Here is a 25,454-nt window from a genome sequence, read left to right as displayed (position 1 = left end):
GGAGCAGGAAAGCTGACAGTTCGGGTCGGGATCCTTCTTCAGAAATCAAAATTTCTGAAGAAAGGTCCCGACCCGAAACGTCAGCTTTCCTGCTCCTCTGATGCTGCCTGGACTGCTGAGTTCCTCCAGTTCCACACTGTTATCTCAGACTCCAGCACTGGCAGTTCTTACTATCTGTGGTAAAAAATGGGGCCTGGACAATGCTGAGAAGTTGTAGAGCTGCAGAAAATGGCCCTTTATTACACTTTTTGTTGGCTTCGTTCCCTGCCTGCCTCAAATGGAGTGAGATACAAATTCTCGTGACAGCCAGGTACTGAAAGTCACAGAAGACTAACATCAGGGAGCTATCCTGATCTGGCTTCTAAACTTGCCTCCAGTGCAACAGGAAAATTCGGTCCAAAATACCAGATAATCTGTAAACCAGTTCTCAACCAGAGTGATAATTGAGAAGTTACAGTGAAAGGACTGAGAAGTAATATAGAGTAGATGAGTTTAACATCAGTTGTGAACAGAAGCAAAATAAAGACAGGGGCAGGGAACAGGGATGAAGTACTTCAAGAATGGGAGAAAGAGGCAAAGGGGAAAAAAACATATAAAATATCCACTTTGCGTTTTTAAAATCTCCTACTATGCTTAAAACCAGAGGAATGTGAGTCCCCACTTGTAAAATATTATTCTTTTAGTGCCAAAGAAGTTGCTGCAGTTACTAATATCACTTTATTAAACGGGTACCTTTCTGCGGCACGTTTAGTTTACTGCCACTCTGCAAATGTGGCATCTCAATGCTTTTTTTTTCAAATGATGAGGCTGACCAGCAATACCATATTTATATTGTTAACAGTGGCGCATCTTGGACATAAACTTGTTTATTTCAGCATTTAACTATTTGCATCTGAAGGTACTATTGCAGTTAAGAATAAATACCTGTGAGGGGGCCCATGTGATGTTGTAGTAGTGTCCTTACCTCTGGACCAGAAGGCCTAAGTCCCACCTTTCCGAGAGGTATGTTAGTAATATCCCTGAGAAGGTTGACTTAAAACATCTAAATTCCTCTCAGCAATGTTAATTGTGTCCATATTGTGACTACACCTTATGGCCAAAACTAGTATATGTTTAAAAAAAAGAAAGAACAGCAGATGCTTAAAATTTGAAACAAAAGTAGAAATGGCTGGGAGAACTCTACAGGTCTGACAGCATCTGTGGTGAGAAATTAGAGTTAACATTTTGGGTCCAGTGATTCTTCTTCAGAACTCTGACTGTTGCAGTTCTGAAGAAGGGTCACTGAACCCAAAACGTAAACTCTGCTTTCTTTCCACAGATGCTGCCAGACCGGCTGAGTTTTTCCAGCCATTTCTGTTTTTGTTTCTGGTAGATCATATGTTTTGTGCCAATACATTGGTTCAATTGCATTTCTTCAGCACAAAGCATGAGACACGACTAATACTGTAGCACCCTTGAAGAAACTAATGATGGACAAACTGAGAGACCTTAAAATGAAACCATGGGATTTGTCTGCAGATTATAACATCCTGCATAATCGTGGGAAGCCCTATCAGAAAACAATGAAATTTGTGACTAAACTATCATTTCTATGGTTTTCTGAATATTCAAGTAACCACTGTAAATACAAATCAGAATAAAGATGGAATTAGTTCCTCACATTAGACTAATCAAATAAGGATATAAAATTAAAGTGCACTAAAGGGGTACCTAAATAACATTTATTTAACAGATAATGTGATACAGCAATTAGTTTATTGCATCTACAGTAAAAGTGAAAAGGCATACAGTTATGAGTTTACTCTTAACTATATGACTTGACCATCTTTTTTAAAATCAGTACAATGCCTACTCATATCTAGGTGGACAAAAGCACACACAGATCAACCGAACTTTTAAATAAACTGAAAAGCATTACCATCTTCCCGTCAGTAAAAAAGGTCTGACTCATCAGCTATTTCAGCTGCAAAACGATGACACTAGTTCCCACTGCAGCTGCTGCAGCTGCTATGTTGCACTCACTTTACAGATGCACAATTAGCTTGCATCTCACATGAATATCATGGAAGAGTTCCGGGCTTTCCCAAAAGACAAGCTCTTTCACACAGCAGAAACTGTCGTACTTATGACCAGCCAGCAGGAATTCTTCAGCATTTAGAACTTTGCAGAAATCATTTTCCACTAGATAGCTTTTGCTTTGATAATCCAGACTTGCAACATCTAGTGGGTGAGATTGGATTTTTCAGCAGAAGGCTCTCTGGCAAAGCTCATTGTCTTAATGAACAGGCCCTTTGTCAGCAGAGAATGTGGGTGCAGTAACATATGAATAAGGAAAGCAAGAAGATTCTTTCAACAGATCTAATGATAGGGACATCTTTTTTTCTCAGACCGGGTGCTTAGTATCTGCCTTCAGCATCAATTGTGTAATGATGTGTTTCTTCAGCTTATGCATTGCTTTTGAACAACCAGCTGAATTTGCTATTGGTTGTCAATCATTAGTTTAAACATATAGAATTAAGTACATTTGCAATTCTCAAGTAATAAGTGTGAAAAAGGGGTGTTATTTTTTGCAAACGTCTGCAAGGGTGCAGCAAACTTAATTCACATTTTTTGTATATTAATAGTGCTATCACTAAATATAAAGTCAAAACGAAACATTGCTGTTATTAAGTATGTGATTAAAATGTCCTATGACTGTATTCTTGGATCAAACAAACTTTAAATGTTGAAACGATTTGAAGCCTAGTCTGTACTTTCAGACTGTAACTCTTTCAACAGACACATATGAGAATTTTCCAGTTTCTATTGATTTTTTTTTTGTTTTTTGTAGGCAAGATGGGCATTGCTACAAACTTAAAATTTACTGCCTATCTCCTATTAACCTTAACTGATTGACTTGCTGGACCCGCTTTGCAAGGCAGCTGAGAGTCAATTGCATTGACATGCGCCAAGAGTCACATATAGGCCAGACTGGGTAAGCAGAGTCTAAAGGACGTGAGTGAACTAATTTATTTTTAAAAGGACAAGCTGTAAGTTGCATTGACACTGTTAAAATACTAGCTTTTCATTCCAGATTTATTTAATAAACCAAATTCAAGTTTCCCAGATTGTTTGATGGTATATAAATATATATTTTTGGACTATTTTTGCTTCATTAGTCCAACAGCAGGAATTACTGCCGAAATTCCACGGAAAGGGGCGGCACAGTGGCCCAGTGGTTAGCACTGCTGCCTCACAGTGCTCGGGACCTGGGTTCGATTCCACCCTTGGGCGACTATCTGTGTGGAGTCTGCACATTCTGTGTCTGCGTGGGTTTCCTCCGGGTGCTCCAGTTTCCTCCCACAGTCCAAAGATGTGCAGGTTAGGTGCATTGGCCGTGCTAAGTTGCCCATAGTGTTCAGGGATGTGTAGCTTAAGTGGGTTATAGGGGGATGGGTCTGGGTCTGGATGAGAAGCTCCAAGGGTCGGTGTGGACTTGTTGGGCTGAAGGGCCTGTTTCCACACTGTAGGGATTCTATTCCAAATTCCTTTTCATAGGAAAGAATAAACTATAGGAATAGCCAATGTTCAAAGCTCTTCCTTTTTACATGTAATGTACAAATTAATTAGATATTTTATATTTATTAAAATTGAAGCTATTCTTCTGGCTTCATGGACATCAGCCATTTTGGAATTTGCTCTTTTCCCAGTTAAGTGGTAAACCATGTCTACACCCAGGGCATGAATTCTTTGCTTTAAATGGAAAGACCTGGAAGTTCATTCAAAGTCATTTGAGTTTAAAAAAAAACACAACGCTGGTCCAAGGTCCTAACCATAATTGGAATTACTCAATCTATTACAGAACACAAAAGTCTCTCTCCATAACTATGAGACATTTAAGTAGGATATCTCCATTAAATCAGAAAATTAATTTGCATTTATTAAGGTTAAAAATTTGTTTGTTTTCTTGACAGTGTTTCCTGTTTGGAGTCTTTCATGGAGTGAGTCAAAGGAAAACAATGAATTCCAGAGTGCTTCGATAAAATCCAAGGTTTATTGAACCTCCTAATTTTTGCAGTACACCACCACAAAGAGTTCCTCATAATAGTGTCCTCAGACCAATGAACTTCTGGTTGGGAATTCTAAGGTGATTAACACACATCCGGATTCCCCAAAGCCTGTTCACCATCTACATGGCACAAATCAGAAAGTGAAGCGTTATTCCACACTTCCTTGGATAACTGAGCCTCCAACAACACTCGAGAAGTTCAACACCATCTTAAACAGAGTAGCCTGCTCAACTGATAGCGCATCCACCACTTTACAAAAAAAAAACACTCCTTCCACCACTGGCATACAGGTGACGCCATTCGTATCATATTAGAAACGCACTGCTGTACTTCACGAAGGCTCCTTTGACAGCATCTTCGAAAGCTGCTAATTCTTAGTTCCTAAAAGAACACAGACAGTTTTCACATGGAAACTAACGCCCTGCAAATACTCCTCAGAGCCACAGAGCATCTTGATTTTGAAGTATGTTACAGTTCGTTCACTACTGCAGGTCAAAATCCTGGATCTCCCTTCCTAATAACACTCCGTATGCCAGTACAAGACAGACTAGTGGTTCAAGAAGATGGCTCACTGGTACCTTCTCAAAACGCCTTGCATCAAATACGAACAAAAGATCTGAACTCTTGACATCAAGGGATCATTTGATCAGGGGTAGCTTCAAGTGATTTAGATTTAGATTTATTTACTTATTTGTCACATATACTAAGTATAGGAATACATAAAAATACAGCGAAAAGTGCACAAAGTTGCCATTCACTGGCGCCCACAAGGTTACAAAAACCAGAATCAAAAGATGTTAACAGAGCCAAAAGGTAAGCAAGTAAAAAATGTCCAGATCTCAAGAGTCCCAAGTCCCACCTCCCCAATGATGCAGGCACCACTCCAATCACGGGGACACCCAGAAGGCCGCCACCGCAGCCATGTGAAAGACCCACTCTTGCTGACTGCTGCCCACCTCACCAGCCTGTTCTCGCCGCCAAACTGGCATGGCCCGTACGTTCAGCGCCCACTGCATGGTTTTCAGTAACGACCGATTCCTTAGGTAGGTAGTTAAAAGGGAGGTTGGGGGATGGGGGGTATAGAATTACTGTAGAGAGAGAGAGGAGAGAAAAGAAGAAGAAGAGAAAACGAAAGGAAAAAAGAAGGAGAGGGAACTGGCGAGCAGAAGTGAGGAATGCTAGCTAAATGGCTGCACAATGATTTGCATTAATCATGACTCCTCAGATACTGAAGGAGTCCATGTACAAATGCAGCAAGACCTAGAAAATATCGAGAGTTGAACTGACATGTAGCACATAACATTCATGCTAGATAATTGCAAGGAAATGACTGTCTTCAATAAGAAAGAATCAAGCTGTTGCTCCTTGACATTCAATGTCATTACCATTGAATATAATTCAAGAGTTCATATCATTGAATCCTCCACTATCAAGTTTCTGCAGGGTTACCATTGACTAGACAAGTGAACCAGACCAGCCACGTAAATGCTGCAGCTACAAGAGCGGGTTGGAACCTCGGAGTCCTGCAGGAGGTAACTCAACTACTAACTTTGAAGTATTTAATGAAGCCAAATGACCATTACCTTTTCCATGGCAATTAGGGATCAGCTATAAATCTGGCACTGGCCACTATGCCCACAACCCCTCAATGAGCTAATAAAAGAAAATTAGCGATGAGTAACAAATGGTATCCTAATCAGCAATGTACACTTCCTGTGTAAATGCATAAAACAATAAATGTTTTCTATTTTATTTAAAACGTTAATCCAAAACACAATTGATAGGAATATACTGAACTGATGATAACATCGTCCACAGTGTTCCCGAGTGATATTTACCAGTGAAATAATACAGTGAATGAAATACCAAACACAGGGAACTAATGTTGGACAAAACATTTTTATGTTTTGAAGAATAAGAAACATCACTGCATTGTTAAAATATTTACGCATTCATGAGAAAATATTAGCAGTGATCATTACAAACTGTGTTCATCATTACATGACAACTTCGACTTAGACCTGTTCATCTGCAAGAATTATACTTGTACTTGTATGGCACTTAATCCATCAAGTTAAGTTTGGCCAGACAACCAAGAATAAGTTGTCTGATGTGAAGATAAGGAAATACATAAACTACACTACTTAAAAGGGGCAAAAAATATGTAATTGATTTAAAAGCTATATATGGAGTTTAGTCCCTTTTCTTAACTGTTCCAAAGTGGTCAGTTTGGTCTATCAGAAGGAACACCATTTTTTTTTCCCCCCATTAAAGGCTACTTTTATGACATAACATTATCGCATTGCATTGGTTGCAAGATTATACATTCCCATATAAATTATTGAGGAACTTACCACTGAGGTAAGTGCCATCTGGAAACTATAGATGCGTGCCAAGCCAAAATCAGCCAGCTTGATTTGGCCATTGCTGGTTACAAGTATGTTTTGGGGCTTCAAGTCTCGATGAACCACACGATGTGAATGAAGAAAGTCTAGTCCACGAAGCAGCTGGAACATCATATCCTATGTAAGAGGAAAGGAAAACAGGAGATTAGAATTTTTAATAAATACTACCCATGGCACAGTTTTGAATTAGAAACTTCAAATAATGCATTCTTTAATATTTTGACTTTTGTTCTTTCTCTCTGTAAAAGGTAATTCTCACTTTTGGTACTTACTTTCAGTGAACTCAGTTCTTCACTTCTGCAAAGTGCACTTTATGGCACTGTAATGAGAGTGATAAAAGTCACTGTGTGCCTTAAATTATGAATATTTGCGTCATAATTGATATGCATCCAAATTGGCGAGTAGTATCCCCTCAGGGATTTGTTCTGTGGCCTCAGTCTTTCACTGTATTTGTAAATCACTTGGAATAAGGAATAATGAGTCATGTATCTACGGACAACACAAGGACAATACAATAAATAGTGTAGAAGGGAGTGAAACATTGCAAAGGATTAGTGATGCATTAAGTGAGTGGGTAAAATCAGCTGATGGAGTTCAATTTGAGAAAATGTGAAGCAATCCATTTTGGCTCTAAGATAGACAGGTCACACTGGTCACTCAACGTTGGGATGCTAATAACTTTAAAACAGCAGGATTTCAGGATCCTGCATGGAAACAAATGGCAGGGGCTATAGTAGGTGAGGATTCAATTGTAATGGGAACAGACAGATGTTGCTGTGGCTGCAAATGAGACTTAAGGATGGTATAAAAACTGAAAGAACTGCGGATGCTGTAAATCTGGAACAAAAACAGAAGTTGCTGAAAAGCTCAGCAGGTCTGGCAGCATCCTTCCTATGTCTTATATACGTCTTATATACCTCAATTAGATCTCCTCTCAATCTTCTAAACTCCAGAGAGTACAGGTCTAAACTGCTCAATCTCTCTTCATAAAACAAACCCCTCATCTCAGGAATCAATCTAGAGAATCTCTTGTGAACAGCCTCCAATACAACTACATCCTTCCTCAAGTTAGGGAACCAAAACTGCAAGCAATACTCCAGCTGCAGACTCATTAATGCTTTGCACAATTGCACAACAATGTACTATAGACGACCTAACTATTCAAGAGAAGAAGAAGAAAAGGTACATAGACGAATCTCAGGGAGGCGTAAAAGTAGTAGGGGATTTCAACTTCTCCAACATTAACTGGGATAATTATAGTGTGAAAGGTTTAGAGGGAGCAGAATTCTTAAAATGCAGCGAGGAGAGCTTTTCAAGCCATTATGTAGAGGGCCCTACACAGAAGAGAATGGTGGTACTGAACATAATTTTAGGTAATGAAACTGGACAAGTGGGTGAAGTATCAATGGAGGAGCATTTTGCAGACAAGAATCATATCCCTGTTAGATTCAAGATTGTTATGAAAAGGACAAGAATGGACTGAAATCAAAGTTGTAAACTAGGGGAAGGCAAATTCTAATAAAATCAGACATGATTTGGCCAGAGTGGAAGTAGATATATTCAGATAAATCTGTCTCAGTATTCAAGAAGGAAATAAGGACCGTACAGGGCCAACATGTTCCAATAAAGAAAAAGATTGGAATCAACACATCCTGTGAACCCTGGATATTGGGGAATGTAACTGGATTAAGAGAAAAAGGGAGGCTTATGGCAGATACTGAGGGGTCAAAAAAGTAGAAGCTTGACAGGTGTCCAGAATGTGCAATAGGGAACTTTAAAACAATATTAGGAGACCTAAAAGGGGACATGAAAGTATACTCGCAGATAAAAAAGAAGAAAATCTTAAATTGCTGTACAAGTACATTAAGGGTAAAGGTATAACAAGGGAGAGATGGGCCCATTAAGGATCACAGCACTAATTTGCGTGTGGAGCCAGAGGACGTAGGTAGGGTTCTAAATGAATACTTTGTGTCGGTATTCACTAGTGAGAGGGATGGTTAGAAATCAGGAAGAAAATGCGTGACAAATTAAAGGAAATTAGCATAGACAGAGAGGAGGTTCTGAGTAGTTTGGCAGGTTTAGAAGTAGATAAATCTCTAGGGTCAGATAAAACATATCTCAGGTTGTTGAGTGAGGCAAGGGAGGAAATTGTAGGGGTGCTTGCAAATACCTTTAATTTGTCCCTGGTCATAGGAGACATGCTGGAGGACAGCTAATGTGGTACCATTATTCAAGTAGGGATCAAGGAATAAACCAGGAAACTACAGGCCAGTCTGTCATCCTTAGTGATGGGGAAACATGTGGAAGCAATTCTGAGGGGCAGAATTAATCTACATTTGGAGAGACAAGACAGACAGCATTATTTTGTTAAGGGTAAGTCATCTCTGACCAACATGATTGAATTTTTCAAAGATGTAACCAGGTGTGCAGATAAGGGCAATGCTTTTGTTGTAGTCGACTTGGACTTCAGCAAGACATTTGCTAATATCCCACATGAGCGAAGCTAACAGCCCATGGGTCTAAAGAAATTTGGCAAACTGGTTGCACAAATGGCTGAGTGGCAGGAAGCAGGTGGTTATGGGTGAGGGGTGTTTTCTTGACTAAAAGACTGTGTCCAGTGGAGTCCCATAGGGGTCAGTGTTGGGGCACTTGTTGTTTGTGGTTTATATAAATGATTTAGACTCCAATGTAGAAAAGTTGATCATTAAGTTTGCAGATGATACAATAGTTGCTGGGGTGGTAAACTGTGAGAAGAATAGCTTTACAGTATAGGATGTAGATGGGCTGATCAGTGGCAAATGTAACTCAATCTGGACAAACGTGAGGAGATGCATTTGGGCAGGGAAGGCAAAGGGAGAAGTGAAGAATGGTAGACCCTGGGAAGCATGGAGGACCAGAGGGATCATTGTGTGCATGTTCACTGATTCCTTAAGGCATCAGGACAAATAGGTAAAGTGGTTAAAGGCATAAAGTTTAAGAGCAGGGAGGTTTTGCTGGAACAGTATAAAATGTTTTTGGCAACAGCTACAGTGTTGGGTGGAGTTCTGGAATCCACATTACAGAAAGAATGTGATTGCACTGCAGAGGGTGCAGTGGAGATATATCATGCCTGGGTTTGAGCTGTTGGGCAGACTGAAATTGCTTCCCTTGGAGCAGAGGAGATTGGATAGGGATACGATTGAGATGTACAAAATTAAGAGGGGCATAGATAGGGTTGACAGGAGAGACTTTTCCCTTTGATGGAGAGATCAATGACCAAGAGCATAGATTTAAGGTAAAGGGCAGAAGGTTGAAAGGAGATGTGAATAAAAACCTTTTCACCCAAAGGCTGGTGGGAATCTAGAACTCACTGGTTGTAACAGTGAGAGACTGAAACCCTCAAGAAGTGCTTAAACGTGTACTTGCAATGCCAAGACATACTATGGGCCAAGTGCTGGAAAATGGCATTAGAATAGTTAGGTGGTTATTTTTGACTGACATGGACGTGATGGGCCAAGGGCTTTTTTCTGTGCTGTAGGCCTCTACGCTTCTATGCGCATGCCTGCATATCTCCTCATTCAGTAAGGTCAAAAATGTATTAATTGCAGTCTTGCATATGTTTAGCAATCAAGCATTCAAATCGCGTGCTGTACCTGCATGCTAACTTCCTGTGTTCCTAGTAGGAGAACACAAAAATCCCTTTCAAAATCAACATTTAGATTTTTCATATCTTTTAAAAAATACTTTGTTTTTCTATTCTTAAATTATGATCTGATATTTCCCTACATTATGTAACTTCTGTCAACTTTCTGCCTACTCACTTTACCTGTCCACATCTCTTTGCAGCCACTTTGTGTTCTCCTCACAGCTTACATTTCCACTTAACTTTGTATCATCAGCCAACTTAGATCCATTACTCTAATTATTTGTCAAGTCACTGATATAGATTACAGAGGCCCCAGCACTCCTCTTTGTGGTACTCCACTACTCAGTGAAATCCTGCCAACATGAAAATATCTCAAAGCCCGACTTTAAACCTTTTTACTGTGCCCTATTAATCAGTACAAAAATAATTCAAAAGGTACCTGGAATGTTGGCTAAAGGTCTGAATTATACATGAGTTTGATTACAGATGAGTGGAAGTTAAGATACAGCCCTACAAACTCTCTTGTTGGAATTGTATTCAGTTGTGGGGACCATAAATCAAGAAGGGTACGGTGACCTTGTAAGAGTGCAGTAAACATTCAACAGAATACAGTTAAGTCCTATCATTCATACAGGTTATGTTCCAGGAAAACTTCATTCAAATCAGCAAACATGGCAGATTGCAATGTGTCACATGCATAATGTGCACTTCCTACTCTAGCAAGTTTTTTTTTCCCTTTAATACCAAAGATAAGTTGAAGATTGGGTTTATATTGGTTGTAAGACATAGAGCAAAATAAGTTGATTAACAAAGAGTATAGAGAACAGCAGGGCTGGATTGTAATACTAAGGTCAAAAGGGTTCATTTTGAGAAATGACATAGACCAAGCTTGAATCTCTTTGAATAAGATGAAGGGGTGATCTAAGGTATTTAAGATGGAGTTGACAGGGCAGATATATTTGGAAAGTCCAGAATAAGGGGTGTAACCATCAAATTAGAGCTAGGCCATTCAAGGCTTCAGTCAGAAATCACTTCAGCATCTGAGGAGTCGCAAATAATGCCGAACATTGTGTGATCATCAGCAAACCTCTCTACTTTTAATCTTATGATGGAGGGAAGCTTATTAATGAAACAGCTGAAGATGGTTGGGCTTAAGACACTACCATACTGAGGAACTCTTGCAGCAATGTCCTGTCACTCGGATGACTGATCTTCAACAACTATACCTATCTTTGTTTGTGCTAGGTACAACTCCAGCCAGAGGAAAGTCTTCTCCCTGACGTGCACCGACTCCAGTTTTATGAGGGCTCCTTAATGCCACATGCTGTGCATGCTGTCAAGGGCAGTCATTTGCACTTCTAGAATTCAGAACCCAAACTGAGTATCAGTGAGTCAGTTATTTTTGAGTTAAGTGCTGCTGATTGCTGGTTTGGATTTATCCTACATTTTCTGCATAGCATAGGCAGTTTTCCACTTTATTAGGGAGATGCCAGTGCGGTAAATGTACTGAAACAGCTTGCTCCTGTCATGACTAGTTTTGAAGCACAAGTCTTCAGTACTATTTTTGGAATGTTGACAGAATCCATTCTGTTTTTAGTAACTAGTGCCTTCCACCATAACTTAACATCATGCAGAGCGAATCAAATTGATTTGAAGATATGGATAATCCACTCAGCAGGTCAGGCTGAAGATGACTACAAATTCTTTAGCCTTCTCTTCTATATTGAGGAGTTGGACTCCCCCACCATTGATGATGGGGATATTTGTGAAACTTCCTCCTCCAGTGAGTTGCTTCATTGTCCACCACCTTCACAACTGGATGTGGCAGAACTCCACAGCTTAGACCTGATCCATTGGTTGTGGATTAGACCATAAGACATAGGAGCAGAAATTAGGCCATTCAGTTCACCAAGTCTGCTCAGCCATTCAATCATGGCTGATAAGTTTCTCAACACCATTCTCCCACCTTCTCCCTGTAACCTTTGATCCCCTTAACAAGCAAAAACCTATCTCTGTGTTAAATATACAGAATGACCTGGTCTCCACAGACTTTTCCGGCAACGAATTCCATAGATTCGCCACTCTCTTAGTGCTGTCTAATGACTGGCTGATTATGTTGTTTGGCATATTAATCCCATTTTGTAGCTTCACCAGGTTGACACCTTTCCTTTTAGGTATGGCTGGTGCTACTCCTGGCATGCCGTCCTGCACTTTTCATTGAACCAGGGTTAATCGCTGGCCTGATGGTAATGGTAGACTGTAACCTTGTGACCCATTCTATGGTTGAACGTAATTCTGCTGCTGATGATAGCCCTCAGCACTTCATGGATTCCCAGTTTTGAGCTATTAGGTCTCTTTAAATTCTCTTTCTTTTAGCACGGTGATTGAAATGACTCCAGAGGGGCTGCTATCCTATCACCAAGTCACCCTTTATTTACACATGTGACACTGATCCAGCTCCCTCAGAGCCAGCTTTCAGTGGACAGGATGTCTGACACTCCTGTTTTTAATCTGTCAGCCAAAACTCCCTGATTGGACCAATTTAACAGCACCAATCAGGGAAGTCATTTTATGATCTCCACGTGGCTGACCTCATTAAAATCACGATAGTTATGGCACAACACAATGGAGGACATCCTCAATGTGAAGGCAGGACATTGTTTCCACGTGGATGTTAGGTGATCACTCTTACCAATCCTGTCATGGACAGATGCGTTTGATCCAGATAAACTGATGAGGAAGATGCAAAGTGGATTTTCCTACTTTTTTGTTCCCTCTCCACCAAACATAGTTCCATTCCAATAGCTATGTCATTTATGATTCAGCTTGGTCAGACTGAAGAGAATATACCACTGTTGGTGATGGACATTTTAGATCCCCACTCAAGAGTATATTCTGTGCTCTTGCCACCCTCAGTGCTTCCTCCAGTTGTCATTCAACATAGAGAAACACTGATTCATCAGCTGCAAGATCCCAGCAGGTGGCATTCAAAAGGTTCTTTTTGTCCAGGTTTGACCCGATGCTACGAAATACTTCATGTAGTTTGAGTCAATGTCATCCCAAGGCAACTCCTGTTTGACTGTATACCAATTGGCTACTAGCCCTGGTGTGTCTGTCCTGCCAGTGGGACAGGATACACCCAGGGGTGGTGGCGGTGGTGTCTGGGATGTTGTTCATGAGTACCATCGTGTCTGGCCGTTGCTCAATTAGACTGTGGGACAGCTCTCCCAAGTTTAGCACGAGTTCCCAGATGTTAGTGAGGACGACTCTGCTGGGTTGACAGAGCAGTATGTGCTGTTGTTGCTTCTGTTGCCTTGGTCAATGCTAGGTGGTCAATCTAGTTCCACTCCTTTTTATAATGCTTCTTAGTGGTCTGATACAACTGACAGACTTATTAGACCATTGTGGATGGCATAAAAGAACCTACCATGGTACAGTGGTTCTGAGATCAAGACAACAGATTTCCTTCCTGGGGGTATTAATGAACGAGATGAGATTTTACATCGATCGACAATTGTTACTGAAACACTGTATTTCTAGATTCATTAATGGAATTTAAATTCCACTTGCTGCTGTAACATTACCAGTACTCCACTTCCTCCACAATTCATGTGAACTAGGTATACCAAAAATGCTGTTGGGAAAGGAGTTTTAAGTGTTAGATTCAGAGACAGGAGGTGTAATAGACAGATGAATTTCCCCCATTTTCCATTAATGCGTTTGGTCATATGAGATGCATGGTGCCCAGTGTGCCATGGCTCAGATCAAAATTTCTCACGCAATTTTCTCCTCTTTACCTCATTAATTACACAAGTGGCCTCTTAGCACCCTTCTTGAGGAATTGCATAGCTAAAGAGGTGAAAATGTTCATCACTGCTGGGACCTTAAGGTTTTCACATTGTTGGCACCATATTTAAAGCCGAGCTCCAGGAACTGGTCCACACCCTATAGCACACCTGTTATCACCAAGGACATGGTCCCGAGGAAAGAAAAGCTTGCTGTGTGCTTCACAAGCAGGAATGTGGAGGTGTTGATGGACAGGGTGGTGGAGAGGAGAACAGTCCTTTAGCCTGTGGACCACCACTATGCCGGACCAAGCTGGCTTGGACACAGATCAAGTCCAGATCAAACAGGGCACTCAGCAGGGCAGGATGAAGTCAATAATCTTCATTGCTCCAAAGCTAAGGCCAGATAACTTCCTCTGTTACATCTCACTGACAGGATTATCACTCACTCTCAATCTGCCACTGAATCACCAAGGCTAATGGACTACAGCATTCAATATTGCATGCATCATGCCATTCTCATGCATCTCATCCTCACAAATTATTAATGTCTCCTGCCCTCTGAGCTTCCTACTCACTGAGAACTTCTCTACCTCTTCTACTTGGGCATCTCCACGAATTGCCAAATGGAATCAAAAAAATGAAAAAAATACTTGACTTGGCCAGAGAGGAGCATGGCTGTTCATGCGGGGTTGGGGAAACCTCCATAGCCTACCTACCCATTTAGTTTTGTTGAATTGTGCCTCACTGTTGTTCCATTACCACCAGTGCTTACTCATTCTTAATCAGCAGAAGCTTTCATCCCTCTAAGACAACTAATTCCCTCTCTTCCGTTGTGCAGGCACTTGCAAAACCTAGCAAACCCCCTCAAAGAGGCCAGTGCTGGATACACTCAGTTCCATCTCCACTTGTGAGATGGAAGCCACTGAATGCTAAAGATGCACTGGCAAGCCTTTCACTTGCACTCTCCCCAGCTCAGAAGCACAATCTGGTGAACACATCAGCTGGTTAAGGAAGAACACCTGAGGTCTTTGGCACTCAAAAGGACAGCTGGACATGTGGCCTCAGAAGATGATACCATCATCTCATTTCATCAAAATGCACAGAAACAGCAAGTTGATTTGACAGAAGCAGTTGGTAAAATGGATGGAAGGATGGAGGACTTCTCCAACATTATCAGTATAAGGTAGGCTCTGGCATTATCTAGCTGGCTATCTCCATGGACAAATTGGCAACTGCTATGGAGACCCAGGACCAGCACACTGGGTGCCTGTCAGATATACACGTTCCTACATTCCATCGCTCTAACCATTGATACTCAGTGTCAATGACAAGAACAGTGTGGGACAGGGGACCTGGATCTCACTCCAGGCATTCCTCTCAGGGAGACAGGACAGTGTCAGCAGACACACGTACAGAAGTCACACCAGGACCAACAGAAAATGCTTCCTAGATAATCCAGAAATGCGTGGCTCTTCCATCTTCCCCCTGCCTGTGATCTCTCAGTCTGAAGAAGTTCAAGCTGGGGAGGGTGAAATTCATCTGGGCAGGAGGTTCTTAGCAGGTAAGAGCATTCTAGGCACAAAGGCACCAGGAGATGGCCACCCAAGTCTTCCAAGCAGACAGGGCCAACTACAGAGCAGGCTCACTCAATTCCAGCTGCAGAAGTTAGCACTGCGCTTAGATATAGTGCTAGGCAGAGGAAGAAGAAAACTTACTGAGGGCCCAGAGCTGGTATGGGTGAAACTTCACTGTACCAAAAATTTCACTATGTTCACCTGCACTGTTAAAATTTATGCTGTTGTATAATTTTCAGTATTCAGACCTGGTTAAGTTGTACATGTGAGAAATGAGCAGCCTTTTCAGACATGTCAAGGATGAAAGAAGTTGCATTTCCCGACCATTGTTCATTTCTCATAAGCAACCACCTCCAAATAGCATCAGACATCAGGGATTCTTGAATCATGACTGCAGTCAAGATGTTAGACTGCAAGATAAAGGAACAGAAGTAGGCCATTCAGTCCATTGAGTCTACTCCATCATTCAACGTGATCATAGCTGAACTGGTAATCCTAAACTCCACTTTCCTGCCTTTTCCCTTATGATCCTCGATTATCTTACTGATTGAAAACCTATTTCAGCTTTGAATATACTTAATGGTACAGCTTCAACTGCACTGTGGTAACAAATTTCACAAATTTACCACCCTTTGAGAGAAGAAATGCTCCCTCATCTGTATTTTAACGTGTTATTCTGAGATTATGTCCTCTAGTCCTAGACTCTCCCACAAGGGGGAAGAAAAACCTTTCTGTATTTAACCCAGAAGGCCCTGAAGAATCTCATGCATTTCAATAAGGTCATTCTTGTAAACTCCAAGGGGTACAGGCCCAACCTCCTCAAAAGATTTGCCCCCCACCCATAACTGGAATCAACCTAGTGAACCTTCCAATGGATTGCCTCCAATGCCAGCAAAACTCTCCTGAGATAAGGGTCCCAGTACTGTTCACAGAATTCCAGGCTTGATGATGCATTATTCTGTCATGGATGGTCCTGACTCTTAGCCTCATCTTCAGAGGTTGCAGTTGATCCTCCATTTTCATTCTGCATCGAGGATATTCCTCCTTGTTGGCTCCAACTGTGAAGGGCACAGCATGTCACAATGTAGCACATCCTTTTGGGGCTATACTGCAAAGCTCCACTGGAGATTTCCAAACAACAGAACCTCATCTTAAGGAGGCCGATGGTGTAATCCACTAGACAATGGTCGTTAATTGGCACCTGCACTGTTTTTCAGATCACTGAAGAAAATGATAGCACAGTCTGTAGATGCGAGGTCAAACTGTTCTCCTTTACCTCCTGACGCTTCTGCCTCTGGGGGTTGTACAGCAGCTGAGGTTTGCAGAGGTACTAGTAATCACTGTCTGCTTCTATAGTCTCTTTGTAGTGGCACCAAGGGCACAGGACACCAGTCATGATGATCTCCACGCAAGATCTGTGAGCAGATAATCTGAGAGTAATGTCAGGAAGCTAACACCATTTAACTGAAGGAACTCATGTGCCCTCACATCCATAATGGTGAAGCCCCATATCCTGTTCTCTCACACTGTGACATGGATGCTTTCTAAGGAGGTTATTGTCATACCTCAGCATCTGATTGAGGCACGTTACCCTATTCAAATCCACACTGCACAACCAAAATATTTCCAAGTTATGCCAGGGCAGTAAAATTCTGACAGTAAGCCACTGTGAGAGCTTCCCCAAAAGAAAATACACTCTTCCACATCACGGACTGTGTCCTGGTTTATTTACAATTCAGTATGCAAATATGGCAGCTATGTAGCATTGTCTTCCAATGCCAGCTCTGGAATGTGCTGCTTATGAAATGGAAACTTCAGATACCGCTTTTAAGTACCTTCTTTGATTACACTTGCTTAGCTGATGTAACATGAAAGCAATAATGCACATACTGCAATGATCATGATTGCTTGAGACCATATATTTAATGTGCATTCTTGGACAATGCATGACCTACTGATAAAATGCAATTTGAAGCCAAATGGGTAGAATTACTTAAATCGGTCGTAGCATGATTACTGCAACTGTCTCCAGCAAGGTCTTAAATTTCACAAGTTTTACTGCTCCCTGAAGAAACAGAAAACAGTAATTTACTCTACCCACTCTGGATGCAGTATCAGCCATTTATGTAGCTATTGTTTAGTTGGTTATGTAAACTGCTGAGATATACTGCACTATGATGACAACTCAGCACGATGTCACAGAGAGACACGTCTATCTCATTGTCTGTTCGGTGCTCTCCAACATGACAAGCTCTCTGCCGCTCCCTCTGCAGTAAGCAGCACAAGCAACAGTGGTGGGCAGAACACCAAGGGCCATGTGGGGCACTAAGAAAGCAACTCAAGCCATATGCAGAACAACAGCCCCCAAGTTGCTGAGTTTGTGCTAAGAAAGCTACGTGAAGTAGCTCAAATAAACTCAAAGTGAGTGAATGCTAAGAAAGCAAGCTCTGAGCCAAAAGGTGCATCCTGTTCAGATGCATAAGGTGAGTGCACGAGAGCAACCTTACAGAATCACAGTATCTCTGAGATGCAAAGTAATGTGTCAAAGGCTAAAGTGGTGTGAAAGTTGGTCTGAGACCAGACATGGTGATATGGTGAGGCTAGTTATTTGCCAAAGTTGACTTGCATGGATCAAGAGTACAGGAGGATCGCAGCAGGGATGTTGTTGTTTAGAAGCCATTGCGTGATAGCCAGGACAGCATTTGATAAGCTACAGCTGCCTGGTACCCACTCTGATTTACAGGTTGAGAATTTTGCACTGTTGAGTTTCTCTGGGAAGGACAGGAGAATTGGAAACCGTGGATAAATAAGGCAAACTGGGCTTCAATAAGACGCAAATGGCACAAAGGACAAAAGTGCAAAACTATTTCTCAGCATCACAATTCGGATAATTTCTAAGTTCTCTCCCTATTTTCCAGCTTTCTTGCCATTGGTCACACTACCCCAGGTTGAAGAAAATTCAACATAGAGTTACAATTCGGGGTAGTGTCAGACATAGAAGGGAAATTGCAGGTATGCCTACTGCACTCATTCTTCCAGATGTTAGAGACTGCAGATTTGGAAGTACTGTTGAAGGAACCTTGAGGAATTCTTGCAGTGCATCTTGTAGATGGCACAACCTACTACCAATGACACAAACATTCATTCCCTCCACAAGGGATGGGTGCCAATTAAGTGAGCTACTTGTTTTGAATGCACTTGTAGAGTTTCTTGAGTATTGTTAGCAAGCTAATTACAATTCTAAATGGTAAATAGAATTTGGTGAGTCAATAATGAGCTACTCACCACACAACAGTTAGCCTCTGACCCGCACTTGTTGCTGTCGTTTTAATATGACAAATGTAGCGATAACCTTCAGGTTGCTGATGGTGGAGTATCAGTGATTGCACTTATTTTGGATACCAAGGGCACATGGTTATTCTTCCTCTTGTTGGAGATGGCCATTGCCTGACATTTGTGTGACGCATATGTTACTTGCCAGTTACCAGTCCTAGGCTGAATATTGACCTTGTCTTGCTGAATACAGGCACAGACTACTTGTATATGTGTGGAATTAAAAATTTTACTTGAACACTTGTAATTATTAGCAAACATCCCCCCTTCTAACCTTATGATTGAAGGAAGGTCATTGGTGACATAGCCATAAATGGTTAGCCTAGGACACTATCCGAGGGACATTAAGGGTTAAAGAAACAAGATAGTTCCAAAAAATTGAGTAACTGAGACTTAATTGAATGATGTAACAGGTTCTAGGTGCTGAATGGCCTATTCCCTTTCTCTATTTTTCAGATGAGAACCTAAACCAAGGTCTAAATGCGATCTCAGATGAACTTCAGAGATCCATTGGTAATATGTTGCAGAGAAATGGAATTATTTCTAGTTTCGTGGTCAACATAATATACAATACAAAAAACATAATCACTTAAGTGCCTAAATAACCAGGAAGCCATATTGCTTCACATATTAATTGGAGTGATCTTTTACAGCTAACATGAAAAAAAAGTATCGAACTGAAGACATTCTGGTCCACAGTTCATGTTTATCATCAAAAGTTAATAAATGTGTTGCTGAAATGAGACACTGCCAAGGAAAGATATGGGATTTATCCAGTGCCTATATTGGGATCAAATAGCAAGCATCAGGATGGAAGAGGACAATCAGATATGTTTCAAGTGAAGAGAGGAGTACGACAAGGCTGTGCATTGTTGCCAGGATTATTCAATGTGTGTAGAGAGCAAAAGTTCAGAGAATTAGATATACATCTGAAGGTAAAAACTGGAAGCAAGAACATAAACTTGTCGTACACTGATAACAAAACACTCTTTGCAGTATCAACAGAGGTCCTGTAAGTACCCTGGATCAAATGAAATCAAGAATTTTACAATATGGATTCAGAATGGCTACCAAAAAAAAACAAAAGCAGTTATAAAGGGATATATTAGAATTAACTTGAGTGAAGATTGTAGTTGATGGACATAGGAACACAGGAACAAGTAGAAAAGATTAAAATAAAAGCAGTCACTAAAATCAAGATTGCATTTGCAGGAAGCTGTTAGGAAGGCAGATGGTATGGTGGCCTTCATTGCAAGATGATTTGAGTACAGGCTAACGATGTCTTGTTGCAGCCCATACAGGGCCTTGACGAGACAACACCTAGTGTACTGTGTGTAGTTTTGGTTTCCTTACCCAAGATAGATCTGTCTTAGGGAGAGTGCAGTGAGGGTTCACCAGACTCTTACCTGGGATGGCAGGTGCATGAGATGAGGAGAGATAGGGTTGACGAGACCAGTATTCATTGAGGTTTAGAAGGATGAGAATAGGTAGGAGAGAAGGTCATGTTGAAAGATATAAAATTCTAATTCTGAATACAATTTGCTGGAGTATTTGCTCTGTGTACACAGTAAATAAATTTGGCAACATCACAGCCTTCTCATACTCCTCTCTTCACTTAAATCATATCTGATTGTCCCTGGATGCAGGGTGCTGTCCCCTGGCTGGGGATCCAAAATCAAAGGTCATGACCTTCATAAGATATTACACTATATTCACTTTCCTCGAAGTCTCAGAAATCTGGACAATATGAAAGGTCTGTGGAAGCAAATTGAGGCTTTGAAATGTTGATGCTAAGATGTATGCTAAAAATTCTATACGTACACCATTTTAAACATCCGAGAAATTACAACAGCAAAAACAACTCTTGGAAAAGTGCCCTCCAGAAAAGAAAATGCCAGAATTTCAGCTATTTATTCAGAAGAAGTGAAAAGCTATACTGATCTCTTCAAGATAGCAAAATGGAGGACAGCAGAGTGAGAAGTTGACCAGGGTATAGGTGAACAGCTGGACGATGAACGTCATCATCACTGGCTGCAGCTAAGTGGATGTGTGAGGGTGTACAGCACAGTGAGTATGGCACACACACACGAGACCAGATCTGGCAGGAATAGCCACAAGCAGCAGCTGCTGCAGCAGATCCACAGGTGCCATTTTTAACAGTCATGTATTTTCAGGTGGTAGACAGTTTTATTTCTTCTAGTACCTTTAATGTGTTGCAAAGAGCAGCAATACTTCAAAATAAAGTCTAACAAGTCTACCAGTTTGTTTACTTGAATATTACAACTTGAAAATGTTCCGTAAGCCTAGTTTTGCTGGCATCACAGAATTGTTATGGTGCTGAAGAAGGTCATTTGTCTCATCACATCTGCTATGACTCTCCAAATGAGCATCATGACCTAATGACAGCCTCTTGCCCTTTTCCCGTATCCTGAACATTATATCTATTTAAATAATCACCTAACACCCTGTTGAATGCCTTGATTGAACCTGTCTCCGTCACTCTTCCAAGGCAGTGTATTCCACACCTGAACCACTCGCCGTGAGGAAACAAGTTCTTCTTGCATTACATTTACTTTTGCAAATCACTCTGCCATCTCATTCTTGATCAGTTTATGGGCAGGAGTAGTCTCTTCAGGCCTCTCGATTTGAGAGCTTCCACCAAATTTTCTCTTCTCCTTTCCAATCTATCTTCCTAACTGAAATTTTTCATCCTTGGAAACATTCTTTTAAAGCTGTTCTACATTCTCTCCAATGTGTTCACATACTTCCTAAAAGGTGGTATCCAGAACTGTAGTCAATACGCCAAGTGAGGTCGAATGAGTGCCTTATGCACAACCTCCATGTTCATGTACTCTATGCCACTCTAATAAAATACTTTGTGCTCGACTAATTACTTTGTCTATCCATCTTGCCACCTTTAATGACTTATGCAAGTCTTAAGATTTATATCTTGTTTAGCGTGGAGAACTACCAGAGGTAGTTTTTAGTTTGTGAATATTAATTCCATTGCAGCTTGTCAAACATGGATCATAGCATTGTATTTTACTTAAGTCAACAAAATGATAAGCAATGATTAACTCAACTGGCAATTTCTAATAAGAGAGGAAAGCAATCATGGGAAGAAAACTAAAAATCAGGATGAAATTAAAAATGTGAAAAGTTTATAACACCAATTAATTGAGAAAATGTAAATACAGGAAGAATTATTTGCCTTTTTAGAGGAGAAATTTAACATGATGAGCATTTGAGTTTGTAGGATGTGTGGGAGGGGGGCTGTTAAAACAGAAACAAAATTCCAGATGCATTGGGAAACCATCTCCAGAATTTGCTGACTTCTGGGAGTCTCCTAAATGAGCAGTCAACCTGGAGAAAAAGTTGCTATTTTAAGTATCTTAAAAAGGATGGCAGCATCAGAATAAACTGTCTTGCATATTTTCACCATGGGCAGACAAACTTCCAAGATCTTGGGATTCTGAGCAATTGAAGGAAGGTGAGGACACATTTGAGAAGACGGCAAATACCTTTGCCACACTTCTTGTTGGTTAGGAGGAGTAGGAGTGCATATCTTAGGTTTTGTCCCATTCAATAATGCTCTCCACCCGATATGAAGGCCTCAAGGTCAGGGATCTGTGCCTCCTTCCAGAATCTGGAATTTGATCTCTCCCAGGCCACCTTCTAATCAAAGTCTGCTCCAGAACGCTCCCTATCCACCTGGAAGCCAAGTCTCTCAATCAAGCTGACTTTTTGGTGAATACATCAGGAACTAAATCCTCACAATATGCAGAAAAATTCAGACATTTAAGTTTCCTGTCTGCAACTTTGCTTCCCACACTACTGCACGCTCTCTGCACTTTCCCATTCCCACTCACTCCAGAAAATATCCTGGCCTTAATCTCTAACACAAAAGGCATCAAAAATTATTATTTCCCTTTTTAATGTCAGATGTACAGGACCAGTTGCCCCAGTTTCAAATCCAGCTTCAACTCACTAAAGCATTTCAGTCTGGTCCCAGAAGGTCAGAAAGGCGACTGATGTGGACCCTTATTATTAAACAGAATCGACTGGATTTTTATCAAGGAATGAGGAATTCTGAATTCTGCTGACCTCTCAATTTCATCTCCATCTTCCCAGGGCTTGCTGCATTACTTATATATTGGGGAGGTAAGTATTGGTTGCAGAACAGCCCAGCACCTCAAGTGGCAGCACCAGAACAACAACAGATGCAGGTAAACAGAGAGGACAGCAGGTTAGAAAGTCCATTTCTATTTACTGGAGAATTGACCCAGTTATAATAATGATTATTAGAGCCTCTAACCCTCAACTTCTCACTTCCCAACCACCTCCCATGTCATCTACGTTCAAGCCCTCTATCTTCCACGCCTCAAAGTTCCCATCATGCACACTCACTATGCACGAAGTACACTACAAGTGAGCAATTCACTCACGCTAGCAAGACTTTAAAATGTTTATGTGGGCAAAAAAGTCATTCAACATTCACTCTGAAAAACATTACACCTCTTCTCAGACAGCTGCCAACAAAACACAAGCTAAGAAAATCTCACTAAGGGAACCTTTAACCCACTAGACACCTCGTAATCTTCTACAAAAAAAATTCTTCAAATAAAAAGAAATCAGGTATCAAAGATATCAGTCCCACAAACATAGCACACCCTTTTGCAAATCAGTTGCAAAGGAGTCATTCACTAACAGTAGCCAAGCATTTTTAATAAGGCTACCTGGTTACTGTATCAACAATAATATGCTGAACAACTGGCCGAACATGTATCTATTCCAACATGGCTTCATTACCGTTTCACTTCCATTCCGACTCAAATTCTGACTTTAGTATTCTACTCAGGTTAAAAACAGTCTTATTGCTAAAGTCCAGAATTAGCTGTTATCTAACTAGACATTGGCAGTTTAGGCACTCTCACAAACAAAATGTTTGGACTGCTTATAAGTGGCCAGCAGAATCCAACAATATACCCATGGTACTTTTGAGATCTGTGTAAACAAATGCTTCTATTTGTTAAATCTATCTTGTATCTTGTGAGCAATTAATGCAATAATAAATAATAGCTAAAATGAAGCAGCAATTCATCCAGGTTTCCATGCACTGAGGCAAACTGGGGAGAAAATGTCCCATTCCTAAATACTAAACAGTCACCGTCTCAATGCTCACAAATGAGGATGTGCCGAAGTTCTCGACCCTAGCCTCAACAGGTAGGTCAGATTTGTCTGGTTCCCTTCTTCCCTTGTGCCAAACAACAGCAGCATACTCAACATTCCAATCCAGGGTTAGGATTCAAAGTATTTTCTCTTGGGGCATTCCAGAAACAAAAGAGCCATCCAAGAGAGTCCTAGTTTCTATTCTCACACCTATCATTAAATCAGTTGGATTACATTGGTTCACTGTGCCGCAGACAATTTTCCTCCTTGATCAGGCTTTCCCTGCTCCAAATACCTCTTCACTTTTCATGCTTAGGCCTATTCATTATCTGTTGCCTTGCAAAGCAGATTGGATATTTTTATGAACATGATAAGCACTATGCACATGTAAATTGTTGTTATTTTAACTGCTATCATGCTTCAACATTTTGGACAAGTTGTAGGAAGACCTAGTTTTGCTTAATTCAGGGCTACACAATCTACTGGTAATCTGGCATTATGAATCACTCATTCAGTGAAAAGAAGTACAACTGCTAGAAAGCCTTTCTTCTACCTAACCTTTGTATAGGGGCTTAAAATCAAACCTTGTCAGGGCACAGATCATAGTTTTATGCAATTACTGAAACGTCTAAAAGAATGCAAGCCTTCTTCTCAGTAGTGATCAACCTTACCCTGACTGGACACAACCTGGTAATGCTGCCATTTGAGTGGCTTACGAAGGGGAATTAGGGAGAAGCTGGAGAAGCTTATTTAAATATATTTGCTTTGATAATCAGGAATATGCTTTTACTTTAATGAATTGATTTTTAATTATCTAATAATTTAGCATTTATGCAAACCATCAGACAAACCTGTAAAATCCCATTCCAGCTACATAAACCATAGATAAATATCTGGGAAGCAATGGTTGAAATATACACTCCCAAGTGGTTTGTTGCAATCAACATTTTTCAAGGCTTTTCTGAGAAAAGAAAGCAAACCATTATTTACATTTCTTCTCTTCTTTCAAATGTAATTAATGCAAATATAATGACTGTGACCTCCATGGCCCATGAACTTACTAAACTGAACAAGCAATATCATTCAGGCAAGACAAGAATACAAAATGTGTTTTCCCGTTGAAGGCCTGGTCATTTAGGCTCTCAATGGCACAATTCACTGCACTGGTGAACAGTTTTGTGAATAGTATACACCAAATAATAATAATTATCTGTTGACTCTATCAATCCATGAATTATTGACAGAAATAATTACAAGTGACAATACTAATTTTAAACTTTAGTTCTTTAGAAATGGCCAAACATTAAATTTGCTTTTAAAAAGTATTATTATAAAGCAAATGGAAAATCATTAATGCAAAAGAAAATTACTGGACATTTTAAGACTGAATGAGTCAAAGTTTTGTTATGGAATGAATATTTTTCAAGGAGGGAATTGGTTTTGATCCTGAAATTTCACTGCAGAATACAAAGTTGTAAATATTCATTGTGTTTACATGCTATTCACGTTGT

At 40.6% G+C, this 25,454-nt stretch overlaps 1 protein-coding gene across 3 annotated transcripts in view; it reads right to left on the bottom strand.

Moving 5' to 3' along the window:
* The window catches only part of cdk6 (cyclin-dependent kinase 6), a 247,968-nt gene that overhangs the window by 123,239 nt on the left and 99,275 nt on the right, over positions 1-25,454 (bottom strand). For all 3 annotated transcript variants that reach the window (XM_048614192.1, XM_048614186.1, XM_048614182.1), the window contains exon 4: positions 6,404-6,571. In XM_048614192.1, coding sequence (XP_048470149.1) covers positions 6,404-6,571 — 168 coding nt within the window. The remainder of the gene's footprint in view (positions 1-6,403; positions 6,572-25,454) is intronic.

Source organism: Rhincodon typus, chromosome 2, assembly GCF_021869965.1.
Source record: "Rhincodon typus isolate 14 chromosome 2, sRhiTyp1.1, whole genome shotgun sequence".
NCBI lineage: Eukaryota > Metazoa > Chordata > Chondrichthyes > Orectolobiformes > Rhincodontidae > Rhincodon > Rhincodon typus.
Note: the sequence above shows the minus strand (reverse complement) of the source record. Positions and strands in the feature narration are given on the sequence as shown.